Below are 26098 nucleotides of genomic sequence, written 5' to 3' on the forward strand. Positions count from 1 at the left end.
CACAGGCACTCTGCTTGGGAGCTCTTCTCTATTCTCAGCTAACATTTGTTTCCCTATAAATTCCACTCACTATCTACAAGTCCTGCTGCTTGCTCTTAGGTCAGTTTTTCTGTGTTGCATACGTCAGTTCTTTTATAGTTGAAGACAGCTATTATACCTATCCAAAACTCCTCTTGGTGAAATTTCCTTAGTCCTTAATATGTTCAAATATTATACAATTAATACATAAAGCATATTCTAAATGAGGCTGGATCAAAGAAAAATGCAAAATGTGTACAGTTACTGACCTTAACTCTCATCTATCAATATATTTAAGATGCACACATACCAAGTAACACTAGACATATGTACACACACACACGTATCAACACAGAAAATCATCTACCATATAATAAGTGGAAGAGGAAGCTATAAAACAATGTTTCCATTAAAAAATACACATTTACTTGTGTGTGTATATTTTTATATATGTGAGAGATACAGACACATCTTACAGATAAAAGATACATTTCTTTCTCTAATTTGGGCTTCCTGGGGGCTCAGATGGTAAAGAATCTGCCTGCAGTGCGGGACACCTGGGTTCGATTCCTGGGCTGGGAAGATGCCCTGGAGGACAGCATGGCAACCCACTCCAGTATTCTTGCCTGTGGAAACCTCAAGGAGTAGACAAGGGGCTTTCATTTTTTACTCTATATACTCATATATTGTTTGAATGGTTTAAAGTTCTTAATAATCAAGTTTTGTGACAAAGAATCTTCACTAAGATATCCCACTCACCAAACAAGTACCCATGCGTCTACTGTATGCCAGGCATAAAGCTAGAAGCTGGGAATACAGCAGGAAATGGCAGACAAGGTGCACGTATCCACACCCCTCACCACATTCCAGGGCAGATACTCATGAAATAACCATGTGCAATAAAGTGCAACAGGAGACACAGAACTCTGATTCACTGCATCTCCCTCAAATCCTACACTAACACCTCCATCCCAGCAGCAAACCTAAGGGTCATCAGCTTACCCTCTCTCCTTCACTCACACCCCTTCTCTCATCAACGCCTATGCCCTCTAATTTCTACCATCTCTCACATCTGTGCCATTCAGCTGCATTTCTGGTGCATCCATCCTCGTCCTCTCTAACCCAGACCACGGCACTCCTCTTTTCGTTTGCCACCCTCTTTCCCACATGCTGCGCTAGAGATCCTTCTAAAATGAAAAGCGCGCCGTATCACCTTTCTTCCTACAGAGCTTTAACGGCTGCACAGTACCACCAGGGTAAGACCTACATGCTCCTCGGAGTGCAGTTCACCTTGGCAGCTGCCCTTACCACATCTTCCGCAGCACAATCCAGTGATCTGAGCCACTGCGGTTCCTCCTGTTACCACGCTCGTACCAAGTGACGTGCTTTGGTCTGTGCAGAGCTGGAAACACCCACTCATCTGACAAGTCTGAGGTTGGACATCACCTTATCTTTGAAGCCTTTTCTGACCACTATTCTTCTCCAATACAACTGCTTATTTCCTCCTTTGCACTTTTGCCTCCACTAAATTTCAAACGTAGTTCTTATGTAGGACCTACAAACCTTTAGTACTTGTTTTTGTCTCCCCCAAACCCTAACTTTCACCCTAAATGCGTAAAACAATATCTGGCACATAATTCACGTTCAATGTTTGCTGAAGAAATGACTGTATGAGAGAAAAACTTTTATGTGCAAAGACACTGACTAAATAAATACTACATAGCAGAGAAACAAAAAATGATTAAGCAAATTATGGTTTATCTACCAGAAGACACATAGCCATTAAAAAAAGTTTTTAAAGGCTACACAAGTAGGAAAACGTCTGGTGTTAACGAGGAAGAAAGCAAAATATAAAACATGGCACACAAACTTTGCTTTTAAAAAATATATAGTAACAAATCAAAATATTTATAGTAGTTATATCTGGGTGGTAAGACTACGGAAGATTAGTCTTTCTCCTTTGTACTGCATTTGTATTTTCTTTAATTTTCTAATTATTACGTCATAATAAAAAATATGAATAATTTAAGTGGCAGATTGTGATGATAGCTGCACAACTCTGAAAATATAAAAAAGTGAAATGTACATTTTAGTTGGATGGATGTTACAGCATGTGAATTATACATATCTTAATAAAGCTGATAAAAATGTACGTATCTACTTAAATCTTTATTGCAAAAACACAATAATAAAAAAGAAATAAAATGCAAAAGAACTAGAAAGGGCTTAAGAAATTATACAGGCCAGTTCCCTCATTTTACATTTTAGAGAAAAGTTCTGGCCAAAGCTGCTAGTTCATTAGTGGCCAATCCTAGACTGGGATTCATGCCTCCTCCCAAACCAGCGCTTTATAATACCACTGCTGCTTATATTTAGGCCAAAGGAAGTATGTTAGCTTAGCAACTCTAGACCAGATAAGGTGTTTTTGATCCCAAGCTCATTTAAAAGAAGTGTTGCCCCAAAATAAAATTTTCGGAAAGAAACAGTCCCTGAGAATAAGAATAAAATCAAAGGGAATTTATTTAAAACCAGATTTCAGCTCAGTATTTTTGATAGAAAGTCTCAATAACTACAGCTCAGTGAGGGAACAGGCATGTCTGTGATCACTACAACTGCTGCAATTCTAGAACAGGACAAGCGGGACGCCTGAACTTTCAAGCTTCCCTCCTAACCAAGATTTTCCTGTTCTAAATGAAAAGGTCCGTATCACAAATAAGACTACAGCTGCAATCTGCAAATGTCTCACTCCAGTGCTGCAGTATTCTCAGACAGAGCCTGGCACTGATCCACACTGCAATGGATTTCTCCCCACAGAAGTGCTCAACATCAGCATGAGTTCAACCCTTCTACAAGCTATGAGAAATTATGTTACTAATGGCCAAATACTCGGAACTTTAAATATTAAAATTCATCTAACGAGACTGGCAAATTATACAGTTACAATTCATCCCAATTTAATTCATATTTAATAATTAAACTTTAAAACTCCTTACCATAAAGAACAGACTGGATGAATGTGTGCACTAATTATTTTAGCAATGCCTCTTGTCAGGAAATCCCAGATGACGATTCGACCATCATTACAGCCAACTGCAAGCAGTGTGCCCCACCTGTTAAAGGTGCAAGTCAGGGCCATGCTGATACAATCCAAAGTCCCATCAGCCTCCTAAAAATTAAAGCGAAGGGAAGAAACAGACAGTGATTCCCAGATATCCAAACCGTTTCTTAAAAGTTTCTCCAACATCTATGATGCTTCTTTTGAATTTAAACTATGATGTATACCAAAATAATCTCTGTGTGTTCTTTTATTTATTAAACTAACCAAAATGGAGAAATACTTATAAAAACTAAAAGAGAACTGTTAGAAACAGATGTGACCAATCCTTTATATTACTTCTATGACTTTATACAAATTCTCCAGAAGGCAATTAGGCAAAATAAACCAGGAATTCACTAAGAGTCATCTTATTGATCAAGCAATCAGAGTTCTTGAAATTTATTCCAAGAAAGACAATCTATTAATAAAACAACACCCCTAGGAAAATCAAATAAATTTATATTAATATCAAACCATTTAAAAAATCCAAGTATGACAAAATATTTTTACATTTTAAAAAGTAAAGCACACTTACAGTATACATATTAATATGTAAAAACTGATCAAAACTATAAAAACACAAAAAAACACATTTTCATACAGGTGACAGGTTTGTGAAAAATGCTTTAATCAAAGTCTTTTTTAAATTTAAAGGGAAATGAACTATAAGATTTACAACATTGAGATTTCCAACCAATATGGACTGTCTCCGTTCCACCCTGTTCAAAATTAAACTTTAGTTATTTTTTTAGCAAAAGATCATCACACTTAATGCTTCTATTATCAAAGAAAAAGAAGATGAAAATGTAGTCTTCACTCTACTTAAACATAAAAGCTAGCAAGTTACCATGTTTCTAAAATCACAATATTATGCTCTTACCTCTGGATAATTCTGCCCAAAGGACTCTGCAACAAAACAAAGAGAGAGCTGATGGAACATGTGCAACGTACCAGGAACCCTACAGCTCCCCGTGTACAGAGCGGCCTGCAGAGTGCGGGTGGGGACCTGGGGCTTGTGCAGGGGCTCCCTGAGGTCACACTGATTTTCATTATCATACCAGCATGGCACTTGCCTTTTTACTCTCATTATCTCATAAGTTTACAGATAAGTTCTACTGATGCTATTCAAGCTGTGAAACACTGTGAATACAGAATCCAGACAACTTCTATCCAGGCAAACATTAAACAGGATAGTAAGAATGCAAAACAATACCTCTCTTCTCACTGAACATTTTTTGTTTGAAAATAGTTATTTTTCATTAAAATGTTTTTAATGTAAACATTTAACGGTGTGTTTTACAGTTACTTTTATATAACAAACTTTAAAAGCTCAAATCAGTCAAGTTATCTTAAATCTCAACTACTCTCTCAAACCCTTCACTAACAGCAGTCAACCAACAGGATTCATCTCCAGTCCAAACAATAGCACTTAGGCTATAACATAATTTGGTAGTTGGTTAAACACAAAATTCTCTATATTGATTTCTTCAGCAAATAACATTTTGATACACACATCTCTGAATGTCTTTCCTATATTAAATTTGGCATTTACACATTAGTGTATTCTTTCTAAAAACTGTTTATTACTCATGTGTAAATGGCAAAATTACATTTGCTGTGGTTTTTCCAGTAGTCATGAATGGATGTGAGAGCTGCATTAAAAAGAGAGGTGAGTGTCGAAGAACTGATGCTTTTGAACTGTGGTGCTGGAGAAGACCCTTGAGAGTCCCTTGGACTGAAACGAGATCTAACTAGTCAGTCCTAAAGGAAATCAACCCTGAATATTCACTGGAAGGACTGATGCTGAAGCTGAAACTCCAATACTTTGGACACCTGATGCGAAGAGCTGACTCATCTGAAAAGACCCTGATGCTGGGAAAGATTGAAGGTGGGAGGAGAAGGGGACGACAGAGGATGGTTGGATGGCATCACAGACTCAATGGACATAAGTCTGAGTAAACTCTGGGAGTTGGTGATGGACAGGGAGGCGTGACGTGCTGCGGTCCATGGGGTCGCAAAGAGCCGGACGCTACTGAGCGACTGGACTGAACTGAATAACATTTTGAGCTACAGGATGATGATACTGCTTGTCAGAAGTTTGTTTAATGCAGCAACATCTTTATCAATATTTACTTATGTTATTACCTAAATATTTTATTACAGTGATATTTAAACTATACTCTTAGAACTATAGCTCCAAGAAAGCAGTTTACATTTAGGATATCCAAGTAAGATTCCATTAAAAAAAAAAAAAGACTACTATTTTTAGTTTTTGACCATATCATCCAGCAATTTCACTCCTGAGTATATATTTGAAGAAAATGAAAACACTAACTCAAAAAGATTCATGCAACCTAATGTTCACAGCAGCATTATTTATAATAGCCAAGATAACAGAAGCAACCTATCTGCCCATCAACAGATGAACGTGTAAAGCAGCTACGGCAAGTGTGCATATATATGGATGTGTGTGTATGTATATACATACATTATTTATATAACTGATAATAAATTTCTCAGGCATAAAAAAGAATAAAATGCTACAGAAAGTGTGCATATATATGGATGTGTGTGTATGTATATACATATATATTTATATAACTGATCATATATTTCTCAAGCATAAAAAAGAATGAGATGCTGCCATTTGTTACCAGTGGAGAGAGAGAGGGACAGAGGACAGGGAGAGAGGTACAGACTATTACGCATAAAATAAACAAACTCTAAGGATATACTGTACAGCATGGGGAATATAACCAACACTTTATAATAACTTTAAATGGAGTATAATCTATAAAAACATTGAATCACTATGTCGTATACCTGAAACTAACTCATGTTTTAAATCAACTGTACTTCAATTTTTTAAAATAGACGTCTGATTTTTAAACATCTGAAAATAAATTTTACTACATTTTATCCTTTATAAAAATTAATAGAAATCTAAACAATGAAAACATTAAAACTAGTCAAAAGAAATCAGGCCTTAAAATTAAGAAAACTAAAAGACGAGTATGAAGCTGAACAACTGCCCCCCCGCCAAGAAAGGCGATCATTTTGATTCATCTAATACTTTAGTGTGATTGCATTCAAATATTAAAGACAACAATGAAATGAAAAGCTGAAACCAGATCAAGATAGGCTTTTTTTGAAAAAATCTTTTTAAAATTACTGAAGTAATACATGTAAGTAATACAAATATGTGTAATTAAAAAATGATGGTTTCCTCCTTGCAACTCCCCAATTCAATTCCTGGGTCAGGGAGATCTGCTGGAGAAGGGATAGGCTACCCACTCCAGTATTCCTGGGCTTCCCTTGTGGCTCAGCTGGCAAAGAATCCGCCTGCAATGCGGGAGACATGGGTTTGATCTCTGGGTTGGGAAGATCCCCTGGAGAAGGGAATGGGTACCACTCCAGTATTCTGGCCTGGAGAATTCCATGGAGTCACGAAGAGTTGGACACAACTGAGCGACTTTCACTCCCACTCACCAAGGTAAAAGCTTCCATATATTTCTGTATGCTTATAAAAATATTAACATAGTTAAGGTTTCCTAAATAAAATGCTACTAGGTTGGTGCAAAAGTAACTGCAGTTTGGAACTGCTGAACCTTGCATGTGATACTGGAATACATTCTTAAATACGGCTACGTCATACACCATTCTAATGCACATTTCTCGTTTTGTTTGTTGCTAATGACATCACTTGCTGTTTATTTTATATTTATTTTAAACTTGGGAAATGATGCTGGACAAAAAGTAAATTCTAGCAATTTTCTCATTCAAGTTCATAAAGCAGCAAAGACAACTCACAACAGCAACAGTCCATCTGGCCCAGGAACTACTGGCGGACATACAATGCCAGCGGTGCTCTAAGTTTTGCAAGCGGAGATGAGAGCCTTGAAGAGGAGGAGCACAGTGGCGGGCCACTGGGAGCTGACAGGCACTGATTCAGAGGGTCATCGAAGCGGAAGTTGCCAAAGAGCTTGACAATGACAGTCGGCCAGCATTTGAAGTGAATAGGAAAGATAGAACGGCTTGACAAGCTTCTTGCAGCCTCATAAGAGGACTGCAAATAAAATACAATCACTTTGCTGTCTTCTCTTACTCTACACAACAACAAACCATTTCTCGAACTGTGATGTGCAATAAAAAGTGGATTTCAAAGGACAACGGGCAACGGTCAGGCTGGACTGAGAAGCAGCTCCAAAGCACTTCCCAAGACCAACCTGCACCCAAAGAGGTCATGGCCGCTGTCTGGTTGTCTCCTGCCCCTCTGATCCACTGCAGCTTTCTGAATCCTGGGGAAGCCATCACATCTGAGAAGTGTGCTCAGCAAACCATCGAGACGCACCAGACACTCCAAGCTGGAAGCTGGCACTGGTCAACAGAAAGGACCCAATTCTTCTCCATGACAAGGCTTGATCGCACATCACACAACCAACGCTTCAAAAGCTGAATGAATTGGGCTACAAAGCTTTGCCTCATCAGTCATATTCACCAACTTCCCACCAACCCACTACCACTTCTGCAAGTATCTGAACAACTTTTTGTAGGGAAAACACTTCCACAACCAGCAGTAGGCAGAAAAAGCTTTCCAAGAGTCCATCAAATACCAAAGCATGGATTTTTACGCCACAGGAATAAACAATCTTATTTCTCATTGGCAAAACTGTGATTGTAATGGTTCCTATTTTGATTAATAAAGATGTATTTGAGCCTAGTTATAATGATTTAAACTTCACGGTCTGAAATCGCAATTACATTTGTACCAACCTAATACGCATAATATATGTATTACATTAATATGCATTATGAACAAGAGGAGACTTTACACATGGACATCACCAGATGGCCAACACCGAAATCAGATTAATTATATTCTTTGCAGCCAAAGATGGAGAAGCTCTATACATTCAGTAAAAACAAGACCAGGAACTGTGTCTCAGATCATGAACTCCTTACTGCCAAATTCAGCCTTAAACTGGAGAAAGTGGGGAAAACCACTAAACCATTCAGGTTTGACCTAAATCAAATCCCTTATGATTACACAATGGAAGTGAGAAATAGATTTAAGGGACTAGATCTGATAGAGTGCCTGATGAACTATGGACAGAGGTTCGTGACATTGTACAGGAGACAGGGATCAAGACCATCCCCATGGAAAAGAAATGCAAAAAAGCAAAATGGCTGTCTGAGGAGGCCTTACAAATAGCTGTGAAAAGAAGAGAGGCAAAAAAACAAAGGAGAAAAGGAAACATATACCAATTTGAATGCACAGTTCCAAAGAATAGCAAGGAGAGATAAGAAAGCCTTCCTCAGCGATCAATGCAAAGAAATAGAGGAAAACAGTAGAATGGGAAAGACTAGAGATCTCTTCAAGAAAATCAGAGCTACCAAGGGAACATTTCATGCACAGATGGGCTCAATAAAGGACAGAAATAGTATGGATCTAACAGAAGCAGAAGATATTAAGAAGAGGTGGCAAAAATACATAGAACTGTACAAAAAAGATCTTCATGACTCAGATAATCACGATAGTGTGATCACTACCTAGAGCCAGACATCCTGGAATGTGAAGTCAAGTGGGCCTTAGAAAGCATCACTATGAACAAAGCTAGTGGAGGTGATGGAATTCCAGTGGAGCTATTTCAAATCCTTAAAGATGATGCTGTGAAAGTGCTGCACTCAATATGCCAGCAACTTTGGAAAACTCAGCAGTGGCCACAGGACTGGAAAAGGTCAGGTTTCATTCCAATCCCAAAGAAAGGCAATGCCAAAGAATGCTCAAACTACCACACAATTGCACTCATCTCACATGCTAGTAAAGTAATGCTCAAAATTCTCCAAGCCAGGCTTCAGCAATACGTGAACTGTGAACTTCCAGATGTTCAAGCTGGTTTTAGAAAAGGCAGAGGAACCAGAGATCAAATTGCCAACATCTGCTGGATCATGGAAAAAGCAAAAGAGTTCCAGAAAAACATCTATTTCTGCTTTATTGACTATGCTAAAGCCTTTGACTGTGTGGATCACAATAAACTGTGGAAAATTCTGAAAGAGATGGGAATATCAGACCACCTGACCTGCCTCCTGAAAAACCTGTATGCAGGTCAGGTAGCAACAGTTAGAACTGGACACGGAACAATAGACTGGTTCCAAATAGGAAAAGGAGTACGTCAAGGCTGTATATTGTCACCCTGCTTATTTAATTTCTATGCAGAGTACATCATGAGAAACGCTGGGCTGGAAGAAGCACAAGCTGGAATCAAGATTGCCGGGAGAAATCTCAATCACCTCAGATATGCAGATGACACCACCCTTATGGCAGAAAGTAAAGAGGAACTAAAAAGCCTCTTGATGAAAGCGAAAGAGGAGAGTGAAAAAGTGGGCTTAAAGCTCAACATTCAGAAAATGAAGATCATGGCATCTGGTCCTATCACTTCATGGGAAATAGATGGGGAAACAGTGGGAACAGTGTCAGACTTTATTTTGGGGGGCTCCAAAATCACTGCAGATGGTGATTGCAGCCATGAAATTAAAAGACGCTTACTCCTTGGAAGAAAAGTTATGACCAACCTAGATAGCATATTGAAAAGCAGAGACCTTACTTTGCCAACAAAGGTCCACCTAGTCAAGGCTATGGTTTTCCAATGGTCATGTACGGATGTGAGAGTTGGACTGTGAAGAAAGCTGAGCGCCGAAGAATTGATGCTTTTGAACTGTGGTGTTGGACAGGACTCCTGAGAGTCCCTTGGACTGTAAGGAGATCCAACCAGACCATCCTAAAGGTAATCAGTCCTGGGTGTTCATTGGAAGGTCTAATGTTGAAGCTGAAACTCCAATACTTTGCCCACCTCTTGCAAAGAGTTGACTCACTGGAAAAGACCCTGATGCTGGGAAAGATTGAGGGCAGGAGGAGAAGGGGATGACAGAAGATAAGATGGTTGGATGGCAAAACTGACTTGATGGACATGAGTCTGAACAAGCTCTAGGAGTTGGTGATGGACAGGGAGGCCTGGCGTGCTGCAGCTCATGGAGTTGCAAAGAATCCGACAAGACTGAGCGACTGAACTGAACTGATGAACAAAATATCCTGTATCTTTCCAAAGCAATAATAGAGATCTATATTCACATGATTAAGAGAAAAAAGGAATAGTCATTTAAAAATTAAAAACAACACAGAAAACCACAATCTTCAAATATGAAGCCCTCAGGAAGGAGCAGAGCATAACTGGCTGTGTTCAGAGAAAGGAAAGCCATATTCAAGATCCTGAAAGGACCTCCCTCGGGGTCCCGTGATGCTGACTCAGCGCTTCCACTGCAGGGGGCACAGGTCCCTCCCCTGGTCCTGGAACTGCCATCCTGAAAGCCATGCAGCGCGGTCGGAAACAACAACAAAAAGACTCCCAGAGAATCCAGAACCCTCAGGCCATCTTAACGTATGACCATGCTTCAGCACAGACGACTCCTGATTTCCTACTTTTGTTTCATGCACCGGATGGTTTTTTCCCCCTTTTAGAAGGTCTGTGTGCTAAGTCACTTCAGTCATATCCAACTCTTTGCGACTCTATGGACCGCAGCCCGCGATGCTCCCCTCGCCCATGGGATTCTCCAGGCAAGAAGACTGGATCCGTCTCCAGGGGATCTTCCCAGCCCAGGGATACACTGCATTGGCAGGCAGGTTCTTCACTACTAGCGCTACCTGGGAAGCCTTTTTGAGGGTCATCCTAGTTAACAGGATGATAACAAGGCATCTAAAGGAACACAAAGAGAAAGTGATATAAAAAGACTAAGTTCATCTGGGCCATTCTGGGTGAGGAGCCTGAGCAAGAATTTGTCAAGCAGGGTTATGGCAGCACAAAGCCACTTCCCCAGAGGTTTAAGGCCATTGTTACATTCTCCATCTCCCACCACCTAACATTTAACATTCTGTTCTGATTAGATTCTTGGGCTTGGTTTTAAAAACTATGGAGCGGAGGAAAAAAGATGCCCAAATATAGCTGCCAAGGAGAAATAAACCCTAGTCGGATTTAACTTCATAATATACTTGATAATTCAAAAAACATGAATGACTCTTACAACAAAAGACATATTTCCAAAACTGATTACAGAAGAAAAATTCTTGACTGGATCAATGAGGAAAGAACACACCTAAATGTTGTTAAAGACCTGTCATTAAAATAAAAAGTTTTTCAATGTTTAATATTAAGAAAAGGACAGCAGGCCCATATGTTTAGGAGCCATATGGTTTTTTTTTAATGGTTTATTCCTCCTAAATCTCAAGGCACAAATAATTATAATGTTATCCAAGCTATTTCTAAGCAGAAAAAATGCAGAGTAGTGTCTTACAAAACCAACACAACTAGTAACAAAATCTGATAGAGACGGGTGGAAAAGAAAACAAGTCTCTTTCACTTAAGAACATAAATGGTACAAGGTTTATGAATCATCTATAAATTCTACAGAAAAGTAATTTCTAGCAACGTAAATAACTATAATCAAATTCTAAACACAAAAAATCTGGAGTTTATTATTCTACCATATAAGAAGGCATAATGGCACACAGCAAGGGGAGCAAGGCCGGGGAGGAGCAGGCCCATCAAACTCACTCCAAAGGAACAGCAGCAGCAGAGCGTGGTCGAATGTATGTCCCCGGGCAAGAATGTCTAAGTCGGGGCGGCGGGGGCGGGGGACAGGCCCACCCAAACTCATTCAATGCATTCGAATGTATGTCCCCGGTCAAGAATGTCTAAGTCGGGGCAGCGGGGGCGGGGGGGACAGGCCCACCCAAACTCATTCCAAAGGAAGAAACAACAGCGCAATGCATTCGAATGTATGTCCCCGGTCAAGAATGTCTAAGTCATACAGTCCTATGAGTAGATATTGAAAAACAAATTTGCTAAAACTCAGCAGCTCATTCTAATAATAGCCAATGGAATAAAAAAATGAAACAACTGGTTTAAACATTAATGTAGGAAATAACACTATTTCTCTTTTCTGGCATCACTATCTAAAAAACAGAAGAAATGTTAATTAAAAAAAAAAACACACCAAATTAGTAAGAAAATAAGGCAAAGTGGTTTTGTATCAGGAAAACATTCAAACGTTAATAGCTTTTCTCTACATTGGCAATTAATATCCAGAAATGAAAATAAAGGGAGAAATTCCATTCACAGTGGTTAGAAACATAAATATTTAAGGGAAAATGTAATAAGACATACCATGTACAAAGAAGAAAACTAAAAAATCTTAGTTAAGACTGTAAAATATGAATAAGTGAAAAGGCAATCTACAATGCATTCTGGGATAGAAAAGCTTTGGCTTTCTCCAAAAACTAATAAATTTTATGCAATTCCAGATGGATTAAAGACAAATGTAGAAGCAATTCTAAATGAATTGCAAGGCTGCTGGTATATGATAAAAATGACATTTCAATTTAGTGGAGAATTTATTTTATATGGATGGACAACTAACTATCCATCTGAGAGAAAAAACAGCTCCGATTCCTCTCTCGTATCACATATAAAAATTAATTTCAGGTAAATTAGTGATTTTTAAAATCAGAAATCTTAGAGATTCCATGTATAATATAGGGTGGGGAAGACCTTAACAAAATTAGAAAACCAAAAGAAAGAGAGAAATACATCTGATTATATAAAAACTGAACATTTTACATGGCACAAGTTCCCATAAACAAAAGATTTACAAAAACTGGCAATGTAGATGACGGACAAGAGTTGGTATCTATACTATAAAGCAAGTCTATGCAACAATAAGGAAAAACAATCAGAAAAAAAGCTAAAGGATATGAATAAACAGGAAGAAATAAGAGGGCCTCTAAACAAAGGAAAACATCAAGTTCAGAGAAGTGTAAATCAAGTGAAAAATGAGGTGCCACTTTCATCCATCAGACGGGAAAATTTAGAGACAGAGCACTTGCTGGGGGCGGAAATGTGAGTAAAGGAATATTTTCAGTCACCGTCTATATAAAAATGAGAATTGTTACAGCCATTTGGAAAAGGACTCTGACAGCATCTATTAAAAGCAAAAATATCCCTCATCTCAATAATCCTACAACTGGAAACTGAAATACAACAATGGTACACAAGGACAAGGGTTTTTAAAGTATTGCTCTTGATTGCAAAAAAAAAAAAAAACCCCAAAACCAACTCCTGCCCACCAACTGGAAACAAGGTAAACGCCTGGTATTATTAGTGGAATGAATGAGCTGCTGTACTCAAAGACGGACTGCTGTCGCGCTGTCACTAAGTCGTGTCCAACTCTTTTGTGACCCGCCAGGCTCCTCGGTCCATGGGACTTCCCAGGGAAAAATGGATAAATTACACTAATTCTCTTGAAAACTTTGATTTGTGCTACTGAAGGGAAAAAAGACACAAAGTATATATAATTCAGTCTCATTTTTCTGTTAACATGTGTATATACACACATACGAACAGGCAGAGAGAAAAATATGGAAGGAGATACATGGGATTATCATCAAAGGAAGGAGGAGGCAGGGGGGAAAAAAGACCACCTATAAAAAAATAAACATTTATCGTGCATTCTCTGGTGGCTCAGCAGTTAGGACTCCACACCTCCCGCGGAGGACATACGCTCGATCCCTGGCGGGGAATGAAGATCCCGCATGCCACGGCAAATAAAGACATGAGCAAATAAATAAGCACTTATAGTTAAACTTCTGCACCATGAGCGTGCATCTAACACGAATGCATTAGAAACCATTAGCTCTGTCATCTCCTAACGTGTAGGAACAGGCTTCCCCGGGTCAGTGTTAAAGAGTCTGCCTGCAAATGCAGGGGACGTGCGTTTGATCGCTGGGTTGGAAAGATCCCCCAGAGAAGGAAATGGCAACCCCTTCCAGTATCCTGGCCTGGAGAATTCCATGGACGGAGGAGCCTGGTGGGCTACAGTCGATGGGGTCGCAGAGGCAGAAATGATTTAGCGACTAAACACTACAACTGTTTGCACTGCTGTGATAAATATTTACCGTATATGTTAATTTGAAAAGCATAAAGAAATTTAACGAGTTTTCTAGACGTGAACTCATGCTGGCTTATCATTTCTTTCAAGTGCTCAAACTTGCATTTATCATTAGCAGCTACCCTTACTAAATGCTTGTGTCAAACTCTACTAAGATTTTCTGTATGCTGTCTCATCCAATCCTCTCCATTCACTATTAAGTGAGTACTATCATAATCCATTTCACAGCTAAATTAAAACTGGCAAAACTGGAACCCTGCCAAGAAACCTGGTGCACTATAATCTAGAAACTTGCCCAAATTTGACCTCAAGGTTACTAGTCTATGATTTACAAACCTCACCTGTCCTTTATTACAAAGTCAGAATTTTGCCCATCTCCTTTATTTCTGCATGTCTTTTCTCTCCCCAAAACACAAAGATCCTCAACATTATTTCACGTGCAAGTTCCTTCAAGGCCAAGGAATGTAATTCAAACAAGAGCAGTGAGCTAAGTGACCTACCGAAATCTCTCCCTGTGAAGGACTTGCCTTTGCAACGTCCAGTAATCACTTCATTTGCCCTGCTGCCCCCCATTCTCCTTGCCTTCACACTCCACATATTGGCCTTTGATCACATTAGCTTTCCTGAAACTTTTTTTTACATTATTACCCACAATTCTTCTTTTTTCGATGCGGACCACTGTCTGTTTGGTTTTTCGGGTCAGAGGCAGGTGGACTCTCAGCTGCCTGAGCAGGGACTGAGCCTGTAACCCCTGCACTGGAAGGTGAGGTCTCAGCCCCCGGATCACCAAGGAAGCCCCTGCTGGCACGAGTCCTAAAAGCTGGGGCCGGGCAACTGCATGCCAATGATTAAAAATAAAGCTGGTGTCACCCTCATACACGCACTTTCAGCAACACACCCTTCTCTTTCTGAGAATCTGAGTTTAGACTGCTTGCAGTGTGAGCACACCAGTTCCCGCAGGGGCCTCCTCTTTTTTTTCTAGTTACAATGCTTTCTCCAAACTGCCTTTTTGCTTTCTAGGTCTTTAGAGACTTCTTTCTCCCAGTCTGATGACACGGAATAATACCTACTCCCTAAACTGCTGAACATCTTCCTCTTTAGAAAACTTGGTAGCAGGAACTCTAAAATTTCATGGTCCTTTTGCCCCACTGGAAGTATTTTTGACTTGCCACCTAATTCTTTCCTACTCTAAGTTAGGTCCAGAGTAGCAGTTTCCATTCCACTTCCTCAATCTAACAGGTGATGACAAGAGTCAGCACCATTTCTTTCTAGAGAAATGCAATTTGCAGGTGGCTAAATAACTGATACCGCGAGCTAATCTGGCGCCACGGCTGCTGTAATTACATTTCCCTGGCTCCAGTCTGGCCTCCATTATCAATCCTTAACACAGCTGCTACAGGCAGCCTGTTTTCTAAGCCCCAAATCTCACCACATCACTTACCTGCTCAAAAATCTCCCCTGCTAAAATAAACAATATACTAAACTCCTAAGCACAATTTTAGAAGGCAATAATCTGGCCCCTACCAGTATTTACCATTTTATCTGTGACTAACTCCCCATTAGCACCTGGGCAGAATCTTGCATAATCCACCCTAAGCACCAGCTGTAAGCTACCAGCACTTGAGTATTCACCACATGTCCATGCCTCAAGCTTGCCCCCACTGTTCTCTGCACCGGTCATCACCTGCATCATCTTTTCCCTTTGGAAAAATCCTAGTCCATCCTTACTGTGACTTAAATAACGCTTCTGCTATAAAATCATCCCAAAATTCCACTGCCGCCCCAACAACGCAGAATTAACTGCTCTTTCAGCTGGATTCCCATAATGGATTCCTACCTTTAATTGTGGTTCCTTATCATGCTGCTAACTGCTAAGTCACTTCAGTCGTGTCCGACTCTGTGTGACCCCATAGACGGCAGCCCACCAGGCTCCCCCGTCCCTGGGATTCTCCAGGCAACAACACTGGAGTGGGTTGCCATTTCCTTCTCCAATGCATGAAAGTGAAAGTGAAGTTGCTCAGTCGTGTCCGACTCTTAGCGACCCCATGGACTATAGCCCACCTGGCTCCTCCTGGATTTTCCAGGCAAGAGTACTGGAGTGGGGTGCCACTGCCTTCTCCTTCCTTATCATGGTCATTTGTTTACATCCCTCTCCTCCTGCATCTGCCTTAGTCGCTCAGTCATGTCCAGCTGTTTGCGATCCTATGGCCTGCAGCCCACCAGGCTTCTCTGTCCATGGACTTCTCCAGGCAAGAATACCGAAGTGGAGTGCCGTTCCCGTCTCCACAGAATCTCCCTAACCCGGGGACTGAACCCTGGCCTCCTGCATCACAGGCTGACCCTATACCGTGTGAGCTACAAGGAAGTCCTCTCCTACCAGTTCTACGTGCCTATCCAGGGCAGAAACTGTACCTTACTTCAGGGTTTATCAAACATTAGGACCCAATCCACCACAAATGGATAAATTACTCAGTGAGCCACACAAGTTCTTTAATAGATGAGAACAGAAGATACCAGAGGCCACTGAGCAAAACAACAATCAGTATCATTCTGAGAAACTTAGTTACATGTATATATAATGGGTTATGTCAAAATATATTTCTTACTGTGAGTTGACTTAAGTTTGAGAAACTCTTACTTAAATTTTATCTCCAGCGCATACTGCCTAACACACGGTAAGGCTTCAGTGGCTAAGACTCAGTGCACCCAATGCAGGGGGGCTGGGTCTGAACCCTGCCCAGGAAACTAGATCCCACACGCTGCCACTAAGACCCAGCAGAGCCCAATAAATAAATAAATCCTTTTTAAAGAAAGAAAGTGGTTGCAGAGGTGAAAGTGTTTGAGAGTCCATATTAAGAACACACTATCATTCCCTTCCCTTACCTGGCCAGACATGCTTTAGTACGCTCCCACAATCACATCACTTCTGTTCCTTCCTCCTTTTCATCTGCAATAATTAACTTTCTCACTGTAAAAAGTTCAGTCATTCCCGTAGAGAATTATATCTTTTGAGTCCAGTCAGTCTTTTAAACTAACTTTCCAATGCTAACGTTCCTTGCTAAGTTTTACCTGCATGAAACTTCTGTACCATACATGAAAACTCCGTCCTATGACTCTGCTCTCTTTCAAGGTATGCGCCTATCACTTCTCCTCCATCCCCAAGTTTTTAAAAACAAGAATCAACTCTGCCTCCAGTCCATCTCCCACATCTTCCTAAATTGTAATTAGTTTCTGTTCAAGTTGCTAAGGAGTCCCAAGTTGCCCAAAAAGTGAGTAGCCCTTTCTCAGCTCTGAGCCTCAATTGCTCCACAATTGCTTCTGTGGAAGATGCCACACTAACCCATATTCTTTTACCTCTAATGAATACATTTATGAAAAGCACTTGAAATGAGGCCGAGCTCACAGTAAGCAGTACGTATGTAACCGTTAGCTGATATATTATCATTTATTCCTCCTCTTACCCTTGAGATATTGATTACCATCCAAGAATCTGTCCTCCGCAGTTTCCTTTTCTTCCCCTCCCACTTTCTCCCTGGGTCTTATTATCTACCCACAAGGTTTTGATTGGCTTATCTGTAGGAGTATTGACACCACCCTTATGGCACAAAGTGAAGAGGAACTAAAAAGGCTCTTGATGAAAGTGGAGGAGAGTGAAAAAGTTGGCTTAAAGCTCAACATTCAGAAAACGAAGATCATGGCATCTGGTCCCATCACTTCATGGGAAATAGATGGGGAAACAGTGGAAACAGTGTCAGACTTTATTTTGGGGGGCTCCAAAATCACTGCAGATGGTGACTGCAGCCATGAAATTAAAAAATGCTTACTCCTTGGAAGGAAAGTTATGACCAACCTAGATAGCATATTTAAAAACAGAGACATTACTGTGCCAACAAAGGTCCGTCTAGTCAAGGCTATGGTTTTTCCTGTGCTCATGTATGGATGTACAAGTTGGACTGTGAAGAAAGCTGAGCGCCGAAGAATTGATGCTTTTGAACTGTGGTGTTGGAGAAGACTCTTGAGAGTCCCTTGGACTGCAAGGAGATCCAACCAGTCCATTCTAAAGGAGATCAGCCCTGGGATTTCTTTGGAAGGACTGATGCTAAAGCTGAAACTCCAGTACTTTGGCCACCTCATGCGAAGAGTTGACTCATTGGAAAAGACTGATGCTGGGGGGAATTGGGGGCAGGAGGAGAAGGGGACGACAGAGGATGAGATGGCTGGATGGCATCACCGACTCGATGGACATGAGTTTGGGTGAACTCTGGGAGTTGGTGATGGACAGGGAGGCCTGGCGTGCTGCGATTCATGGAGTCGCAAAGAGTTGGACACGACTGAGCGACTGAACTAAACTGAGGAGTATTATAAATCTGTCTCATAAATACAAACCTCTCCCCTAAATCCCAGGTCAACACTTGACATACCCAATGTTAATTGTCTTTTCCAGATATTCTTAAATGTTTATGAATAGCACCACTATCAATTCCCGTTATTTTTCACTTCACTCTTTCTCACGACCAGCACCACCACCACCACCACCACGATATGCAATCAATTTTCAAACTGTCAACTCTACATTCTCTAAGTCTTTTCTTCCCATTTTCTAGTTCAGATCTTCTATATCCCTGATCTACTCTAGCCCTCCAAGCTGGTTTCACAACTTCCAAGACTTCCACCCCATACTGTTGTCAGATAAATCCTTTTAAAAAAAAAAATCACAGGTCTGACTAAGTTACTTAGCAGGTCAAAACCTTTTAAAGCATCTGCTCTACTTTCCTTGAAAAGCAACACTTCTCAGCTGGGCATTCAAGAGCCTCCAAAGACCAGACAGCAACAACCCTGTCCCTTCACCTTTTCACGTTATTCACAGTCCCCACAACCTGGCCAAGCAGGAAAATACCTTTAGGATTCATTTCACTGACACCTTAGCTCAAACATATTCCTAAGAAGCATTCCTCCCAATATTTTCAACATTTTGCCAGTCTTAAATATCCACTCAAAACTCCAAATCCTCCACAGGTTTTGTTTTCCTTTCTGGATTACCTTTCTTGCTCTGCCCCAAAGATATTCACTCCCCTCTTTTAGACGTTCTTAGCCCTTTGCTGCTGCTGTTTAGTGGCCAGTCATGTCTGACTGTTTCATGATCCCATGGATTGGCATTTCCCAGGCAAGAATACTGAAGTGAGTTGTCATTTCCTTCAGGGGATCTGCCCTACCCAGGGATCGAACCTGAGTCTTCTGCACTGCAGGCGGATTCTTTACCACTCAGCCACCAGAGAAGCCCTTAAAAGCAAAAACCATTCCTTAAAAAGTTTTACAGTCCTTAGGACTTCAGTGTACCTTCTGAATTTAATTTTTTAAAAAACAGAAACAAACATAGCAAGTCACTTAGAAGTTCTTGAAAACCTGACATCCTTAGGCTATGATGCTAAACGTTACCTGATGAAAACCCAGAAAGACCTACAGTTTATAAACAGATTGAGGGAAGAAATGAATCAGAGAGAATGACAAAAGCAAACGGCCTTCCAGCTCACTGCTCAGTGTTTTACACAGCGTCCCTGGTAAGTAACATAAACAGAAAGTCAAGACAGCTGGACTTCAGTGCCAACTGTGCGACTTACTTGCTTAGCGCCTTCAGGTCAGCAGCCTCTGAGAGTTTTTCATTTACTCAACGAGGCACTGCTACTGGAAGACACACAAATTCCCCTTCTTAAGCACCCCTGTTTCACCAAACCCTGGCAAGTGCTCAGAGCCTCACCTCCCTTCCCAGGTTCCCGCCCCAACGTACTCTGCTCCTGCTCTGGGCTCCTGCAGCACCTGGGATCCCTGTATTCGAAAGTAACTCGCAAACTACCTGTCCCTGTCGTTCCACCACTGAACTGCAAAGCGCGCTCGAGGAGAGCGACGCGCTCCGCTCGGGCAGAAGCCCGGCTTCCCGCTCCAGTCGCCGGTCCAGACCGAGGCGCCCACAGGTCCGTCCAGAGCCGGGTCCCTGAGGCTGCAGGCGCGTCCCCTCCGCCTGGGCCCCTCCTTTCCAGGACCGAAGCTTCCCCAGGACCCAGCCACAGCCCTCCTCACCCAGCAACTCGAGGTTCATGCCTGAGGACTCCGGCCGCCCGGCCTCGGCTCAGCGACGACACCCACGCCCACGCCCGCCCGCGAAGCCCGCGTCCGAGTGGGGGGCGCCGCAGAGCGCCGGCGCAGGCCCCGGAGACTCCCTGCCTCAGAAGACCCCGCGGCTTCCGCCGCTTGCCCTCGCTTCCGCCTTTGTTTCCGGCGGGCTGTCCACGAATATGCCTAACCAAAAAGAAGACGGACCGCCCTCGGAACCACTTGACTGTGGTATTTTTTAAGGAGCGAAAATGCTGTCCTCACTCGGTTTTTCCAACGTGCCAGAATTTGGGGCTGTCCCCCTGAGGCTCGAGGTAAGTGAGTTAGAGGGTTCAGGCACTGACTTAGACGACTCACCCGCCCTTGCTGTGTGCTCCGCGCGCCGTCCCGGCGGGGTGCCTCGGCCGCGGCTGAAAGGTTCCGGCTGGGCGCCGCTGAAGTAAAGGAGCCCGCGGGACAGGTCGGTCCCAGAGCTTGCGATGGGTCTCTCGGCGGTCAGGGCGGTACTCAGTCCTTGCGCGCGCTGCTTGTCGGGTACCTGTCTCAGTCTGGGAAAGTTATTTTACGCTTGTAAAGGTATGTCGTCCATCCCACGGAAACGTCCAGTGGCATTTATCCAAGGATCTACAGTGTACCCAGCGTTCTCCAGGACCCCGAAAGTGAGTGGGAGAGAGAGGTGACTGCGTTCTCTGGAGCTCAACCGGGCAAGGCTGTGATGAGATACCCGAAGCGACGACAGAACAGTTGATGTAACTAGTGAACGGGCCAATTCTATATAAACGAACTTTGACTGTGGATGCTGTGGGCAATCATAAAAAAAAAAGCAAAGATGGGCATAAGTTGGCAGCAAAAAAAAAAAAGGACTGAAGCTAGATTTAAAACCAGTCATCCCAGCTTCACTCTTGGTACTAACTTTACCCTGTGGGCAGTATTTTGCCCTCTGTGCATCAGTCTTGTTATATGTAAAATGGGGATGGTGCTTACAGGGTTATTGTGAAGATTAAATGAGTTAACACATATGAAATACTTAGAACAGCAAATGCTTACTAAATGTTAACTATTACTACTTTCCCCTGAATTATCTTACTTCCTTGAGACCGTTAAGGTAGCTAGTGGTCCCATTTAACCAAGTGCAGTAATTGAGGCCGAGAAAGTAGACATGTTAAAGCAAAAACCAAGAACCCTAAACGGCATCACTAGAGCCGCAGATAACCAAATCTAGATCTAATACCTAACCTAAGTGCTGGCTCAGCCTTCCCCAAAAAGTCTTGATCTGCTTATCTGAAGTTTTCTGGTTAGCACCAACGAGGTTATTCTCTCCTGGGCCCTCTCCACTTCGGTCTCCACCCCAAACTCCCCCTGAAGGAGCAATCTGCATGATAAAACCCCTGCCACTTCCTTCCTGAAAGGTTTCTTGGCCTAAAAATAATCCTTTCTTTTCTTCTGCTAATAGCTCCCTTACCCCACCCTTCTTCCTATAAGAAGCTTCTGAAGTGGCCACCCACTCCAGTACTCTTGTCTGGAAAATCCCATTGGTGGAGGAGCCTGATGGGCTACCGTCCATGGGGTTGCAAAGAGTAGGACACGGCTGAGCGACCTCCCTTTCTTTCTGTTCTGTACCTTCTTCCAGAGTGCCCTTCTGTTTACTAGAGGGGATGTTAACCCATCTAGTTTAATAATGCCAATTAGATCTTCAAATTTAGTGGGGTGGATTTTGGGTTTTAACAGGCAGATTGCATTCCTTCACATATCCAAAACATTGCCAAAATGTCATCCAAAATACTTTACTATTAACGATGACTGTAGGAGTATTTCTGCACACCCTTGTAATCATTTGTTATTAATCAGTCCTCTGAAACTCTGCCAGTTGGGGATAGGTGAAAAAATATCATGTTACATTTATTTCTTAATGAGGATGATCTTCAGTTTTTCACATGTACAAATGTGTATTTTCTGTGAGGTGACCTGTGCATATCCCTCACCCATTTTTTGGATGGAGTATTCATTTTGTAGGATTTTTAGGCAAGGGATAATCTGATCAGGTTGATGTTTAAGAAGGAAAATAAAGACAGTGTGGAGGAGGGATTGATTAGAGGGGTGGAGAGTAGTCAGGAGATTACTATAGTAATTTTGTAGAAATGAGGAAGACTTAAACTCAGAGTCACAGTGGAGGAAAGAGAAGGCAATGCATTCAAGAGCGAGGTACCAGACAGAACAGCCAGTGAAGGTGTAGCCAAGTGGTCTGATCCATCAGTTACCTACAGTGCTGTAATTATGTAACTTAGGGATTTTCAGTGGGGATCCAAATGGAATCATCACAGTGACTTAAAATCCCTGCTGTTCTTAAAAGACTGCAGATACTGAGAAGACATCGACAATCGTTGTTCTGTTCAGCCCTTTGACCCTATATGTACATTTCTAGGATCTGTCTTAAGAAATTAATGAGAATTGGTAACAAAAATACATGGGCAAAGATATTCAGTGCAGTCATACAGCTGTGTTTTGAAAATATTAAAAACAAAACCTGAGTGATTGGTAGAAAAATAGATTTCCTGATGGAATATTATATACATATTTTAAAATTATGATTTAAAATATCTTTAATAAGAAAGAAAATGCTTATTATTAAGCAAAAAAAAAAAAAAGCCCCAGAAGTACAAAATTTATGTACAGTGGGGTCTCAACTATGGTTTAAAAAAAATGTACACGAAGTCCTGGGCAGTGTTACGAGAGTGGTTTTTCCCAGGGTGGCGGGCTGGTGAGTAATTATACAATTATATTCTTAACACTTTTCTTTTCCTGCAGTAGGTACTGACATACAATAGCAATTACTAATTTCTTTCAAACCTCCTCACCCCCCTTCACCTTTTTTTGTTTGTTTTATTGAGGGGAGGGAGAGTGTTGTTTTCGGTGTGTGGTAATGCTAAGTTTGGAGAAGGCAATGGCACCCCACGCCAGTACTCTTGCCTGGAAAATCCCATGGACAGAGGAGCCTGGTGGGCTGCAGTCCATGGGGTCGCCAAGAGTCGTACACGACTGAGCAACTTCACTTTCACTTTTCACCTTCATACATTGGAGAAGGAAATGGCAACCCACTCCAGTGTTCTTGCCTGGAGAATCCCAGGGACAGGGGAGCCTGGTGGGCTGCCGTCTATGGGGTCGCACAGAGTCGGACACGACTGAAGCGACTTAGCAGCAGCGGGCTGGTGTTGCTGTAGGAGATATATGGGTTCCAGGTTAGGCATTTACAACTGGCCTCCTACTTACATTTCATGGGGCATGAAGAAGTGGGCTCCAGGCTGGATACTTAAAACTGTTAGCATTTCTTGAGCTGAAAGATAGGCGGGCTCCAGTTAAGGCATTTACAGTCAGCTTCCTGTTTGCCCTCCAAAATGGAAGTAACAACAGAAACAAGGGAAATAGCCAGTGTTTGTCTCTTGTAAACACCTTAAGGTAATAGTCACGGTAAAGACCCAGAGGGGTGAAACCCTGTTAGAGTAAAGAATTAAGGGATCTCCAGTCCCGGCTCTTTTTGGACAAGGGTCCAAAGTCAAGAGATACTGCCAGGCCATAATGAACCTTGCTCCTCTCAGAAGCCTGCACTTGGAGACCCACATTGGCTGAGGGGTGCGTGTGTACCCAGGGGAGGGTCCCGGGTAGGTCAGGGAGGGAAGAGGAACCAGATGATTGCCCAGAAGAAAGAAAAAGACCCGACAGAACTGCCCTGTGTAGACTTAACTGCCTCTACCGTGCCCCTCCTCACCAGGGGAGATGCCCACACCCTTTCTCTCTGGGTGTGCATCTCTGCCTTGCTTCTGTCTTAACTGTCGTGGGCTGGGCTTGGGTAGGAAAAGAATTTCCAGACATGAGACAGAAGGAGAGGGAAAGTTTATCAGAGTGGGAGACGCTGTTAGAACAGCGGGTCAGCTCCAGGGAGAACCGGCGTTGAGCAGGGTCCTTAGTTGAGCAGGGTCCTCAGTCCACTTTTGCAGCCAACGTGCAGCGAGTGGGACAGGGGTCTTGTGGGGCACTTGCTGATTGGATGAGGCTTGTATACTGGGTGGGGGTCAAGTAGGGCAGATGCCTCCTCCCTGTGGGGTTGGGGGGAGACAGGTTATATTGCTCAGGAGGACCTGAAATCCATTAATAGTCACAGCATAGGGGAGGGAAAGAGATAAGGGTCTGGTTTTTCCGTTCCTGCATTCCAAGCCCCTCCTCGGTCTCATCTGCTCCTTCGTCCTTGGGCCACCACGTTAAAATATCTCTCTGCGTGCTGTCCCACCTGTGCTATGTCTCCAATGACAAATTTGTACCTGCATTTGTACCTTACAGTTTCGGCCTCCATAATAAATGCATTTTTCACTGGTGGCTAGGATTCCTGAGCTAGCTTCACGGCCCCGCTTGCCGCTGCCTTGCCCAGATCAGTATGACTGACATGTTTCTGATTTGGCGGTTCGCTTTGCCAAAATAGAGAAAGTAGGGAAAGGAATAGCTTTGGTAACGTAGGTGAAGGGTACACCAATGCGGCCTGTTAGGCTTGAGGAGCCTGTGAAAAATTCAGATGATCCTGTAGGCGTGAAGTTCAGAGAAGTCTAAGCTAAAGGTCTGTATTTCACGAATTCTAATGTGTATACTTTCCCACATTTATGTCTCTCTGAAATAGAGAGATTTCTTACATTTGATTGCATCTCATCCCTGGTGGCTCAGATGGTAAAGCGTCTGTCTACAATGCAGGAGACCTGGGTTCGATCCCTGGGTCAGGAAGATTCCCTGGAGAAGGAAATGGCAACCCACTCCAGTACTCTTGCCTAGAAAATCCCATGGACAGAGGAGCCTGGTGCAGGCTACTGTCCATGGGGTCGCAAAGAGTTGGACACGACTGAGCGACTTCACTTTCACTTTAATAACTATTCAGCAGTGGGTGTTTCTTGACACTTAGAATAACTAAGATAGGATAATCAGGTGTATTATACTTGTAGTATCCTTGATTTGATGGAAAAGTGTTATGGATAGAGTTTTGCTTTACAAAATCTTTTTTTTTTTTTCCCCAGACAAGTTGTGTAGCGTGCGAAATCCTCATTCCCCGACCAGGAACCACGCCTCTGCCTCCCTGCAGTGCAAGTGCAGAGCCCCGACCACTAGACTGCCAGGAAATCCCCTACAGAGTCTTGTTAATACTCAACTGCAACGGAAGGGACCCAGATTTGTGTGTTGAAGGAGAGAAAGGGAAATTCAACATTCTTCCTTCTCACCCTGAAGCAGCTTGTACCAGTCATTCAGATTGTATGTAAGAAAGAACTTTTTGTTAGCTAGGCCCGCATTAAAGGCTTTGATAGATCCTCTTGAAATTAAGCCAGCAGGTATTTACCTCGTTTCCGGGTAAAAATTGGGAATTCTCTTGAGTGGAGCACCTCCTGATCATTCTGCAGCTGGCGCAAATCACAAGGAGTATGGTGAGGGTCAGGAGAGTATTGTAACATTTCAAGGATATAACCAGTGGTTCTCAACGTTAGCCACACACTGGAATTTCTTGTGCACTTCAAAATAATATAGGTGCCTGAGTCCCACTCCAGAGATCTTGCATTCATTACAGAATCTACCTAGAGCATTCCTAGGCATGTTGTATTAAAAAACTCCTGCTGCTGCTGCTACTGCTGCTACTGCTGCTGCTAAGTGGCTTTAGTCGTGTCCAACTCTGTGCGACCCCAGAGACGGCAGCCCACCAGGCTCCCCCATCCCTGGGATTCTCCAGGCAAGAACACTGGAGTGGGTTGCTATTTCCTTCTCTAATGCATGAAAGTGAAAAGTGAAAGTGAAGTCGCTCAGTCATATCCGACTCCCAGCGACCCCCACGGACTGCAGCCTACCAAGCTCATC

At 42.4% G+C, this 26098-nt stretch overlaps 1 protein-coding gene across 3 annotated transcripts in view; it reads right to left on the minus strand.

Annotated features, from left to right (window-relative positions):
* RBBP5 (RB binding protein 5, histone lysine methyltransferase complex subunit) overlaps nucleotides 1-20356 on the minus strand; it is a 40677-nt gene extending 20321 nt beyond the window's left edge. For all 3 annotated transcript variants that reach the window (XM_005690395.3, XM_018060041.1, XM_005690394.3), the window contains exons 1-3: nucleotides 20189-20356; nucleotides 3996-4021; nucleotides 3012-3184 (exon numbers count right to left, since the gene is read on the minus strand). In XM_005690395.3, the coding sequence (XP_005690452.1) occupies nucleotides 3012-3184; nucleotides 3996-4021; nucleotides 20189-20207 (218 nt within the window). In that variant the 5' untranslated portion in view covers nucleotides 20208-20356. The remainder of the gene's footprint in view (nucleotides 1-3011; nucleotides 3185-3995; nucleotides 4022-20188) is intronic.

This window comes from Capra hircus, chromosome 16, assembly GCF_001704415.2.
Source record: "Capra hircus breed San Clemente chromosome 16, ASM170441v1, whole genome shotgun sequence".
Taxonomy (NCBI): domain Eukaryota; kingdom Metazoa; phylum Chordata; class Mammalia; order Artiodactyla; family Bovidae; genus Capra; species Capra hircus.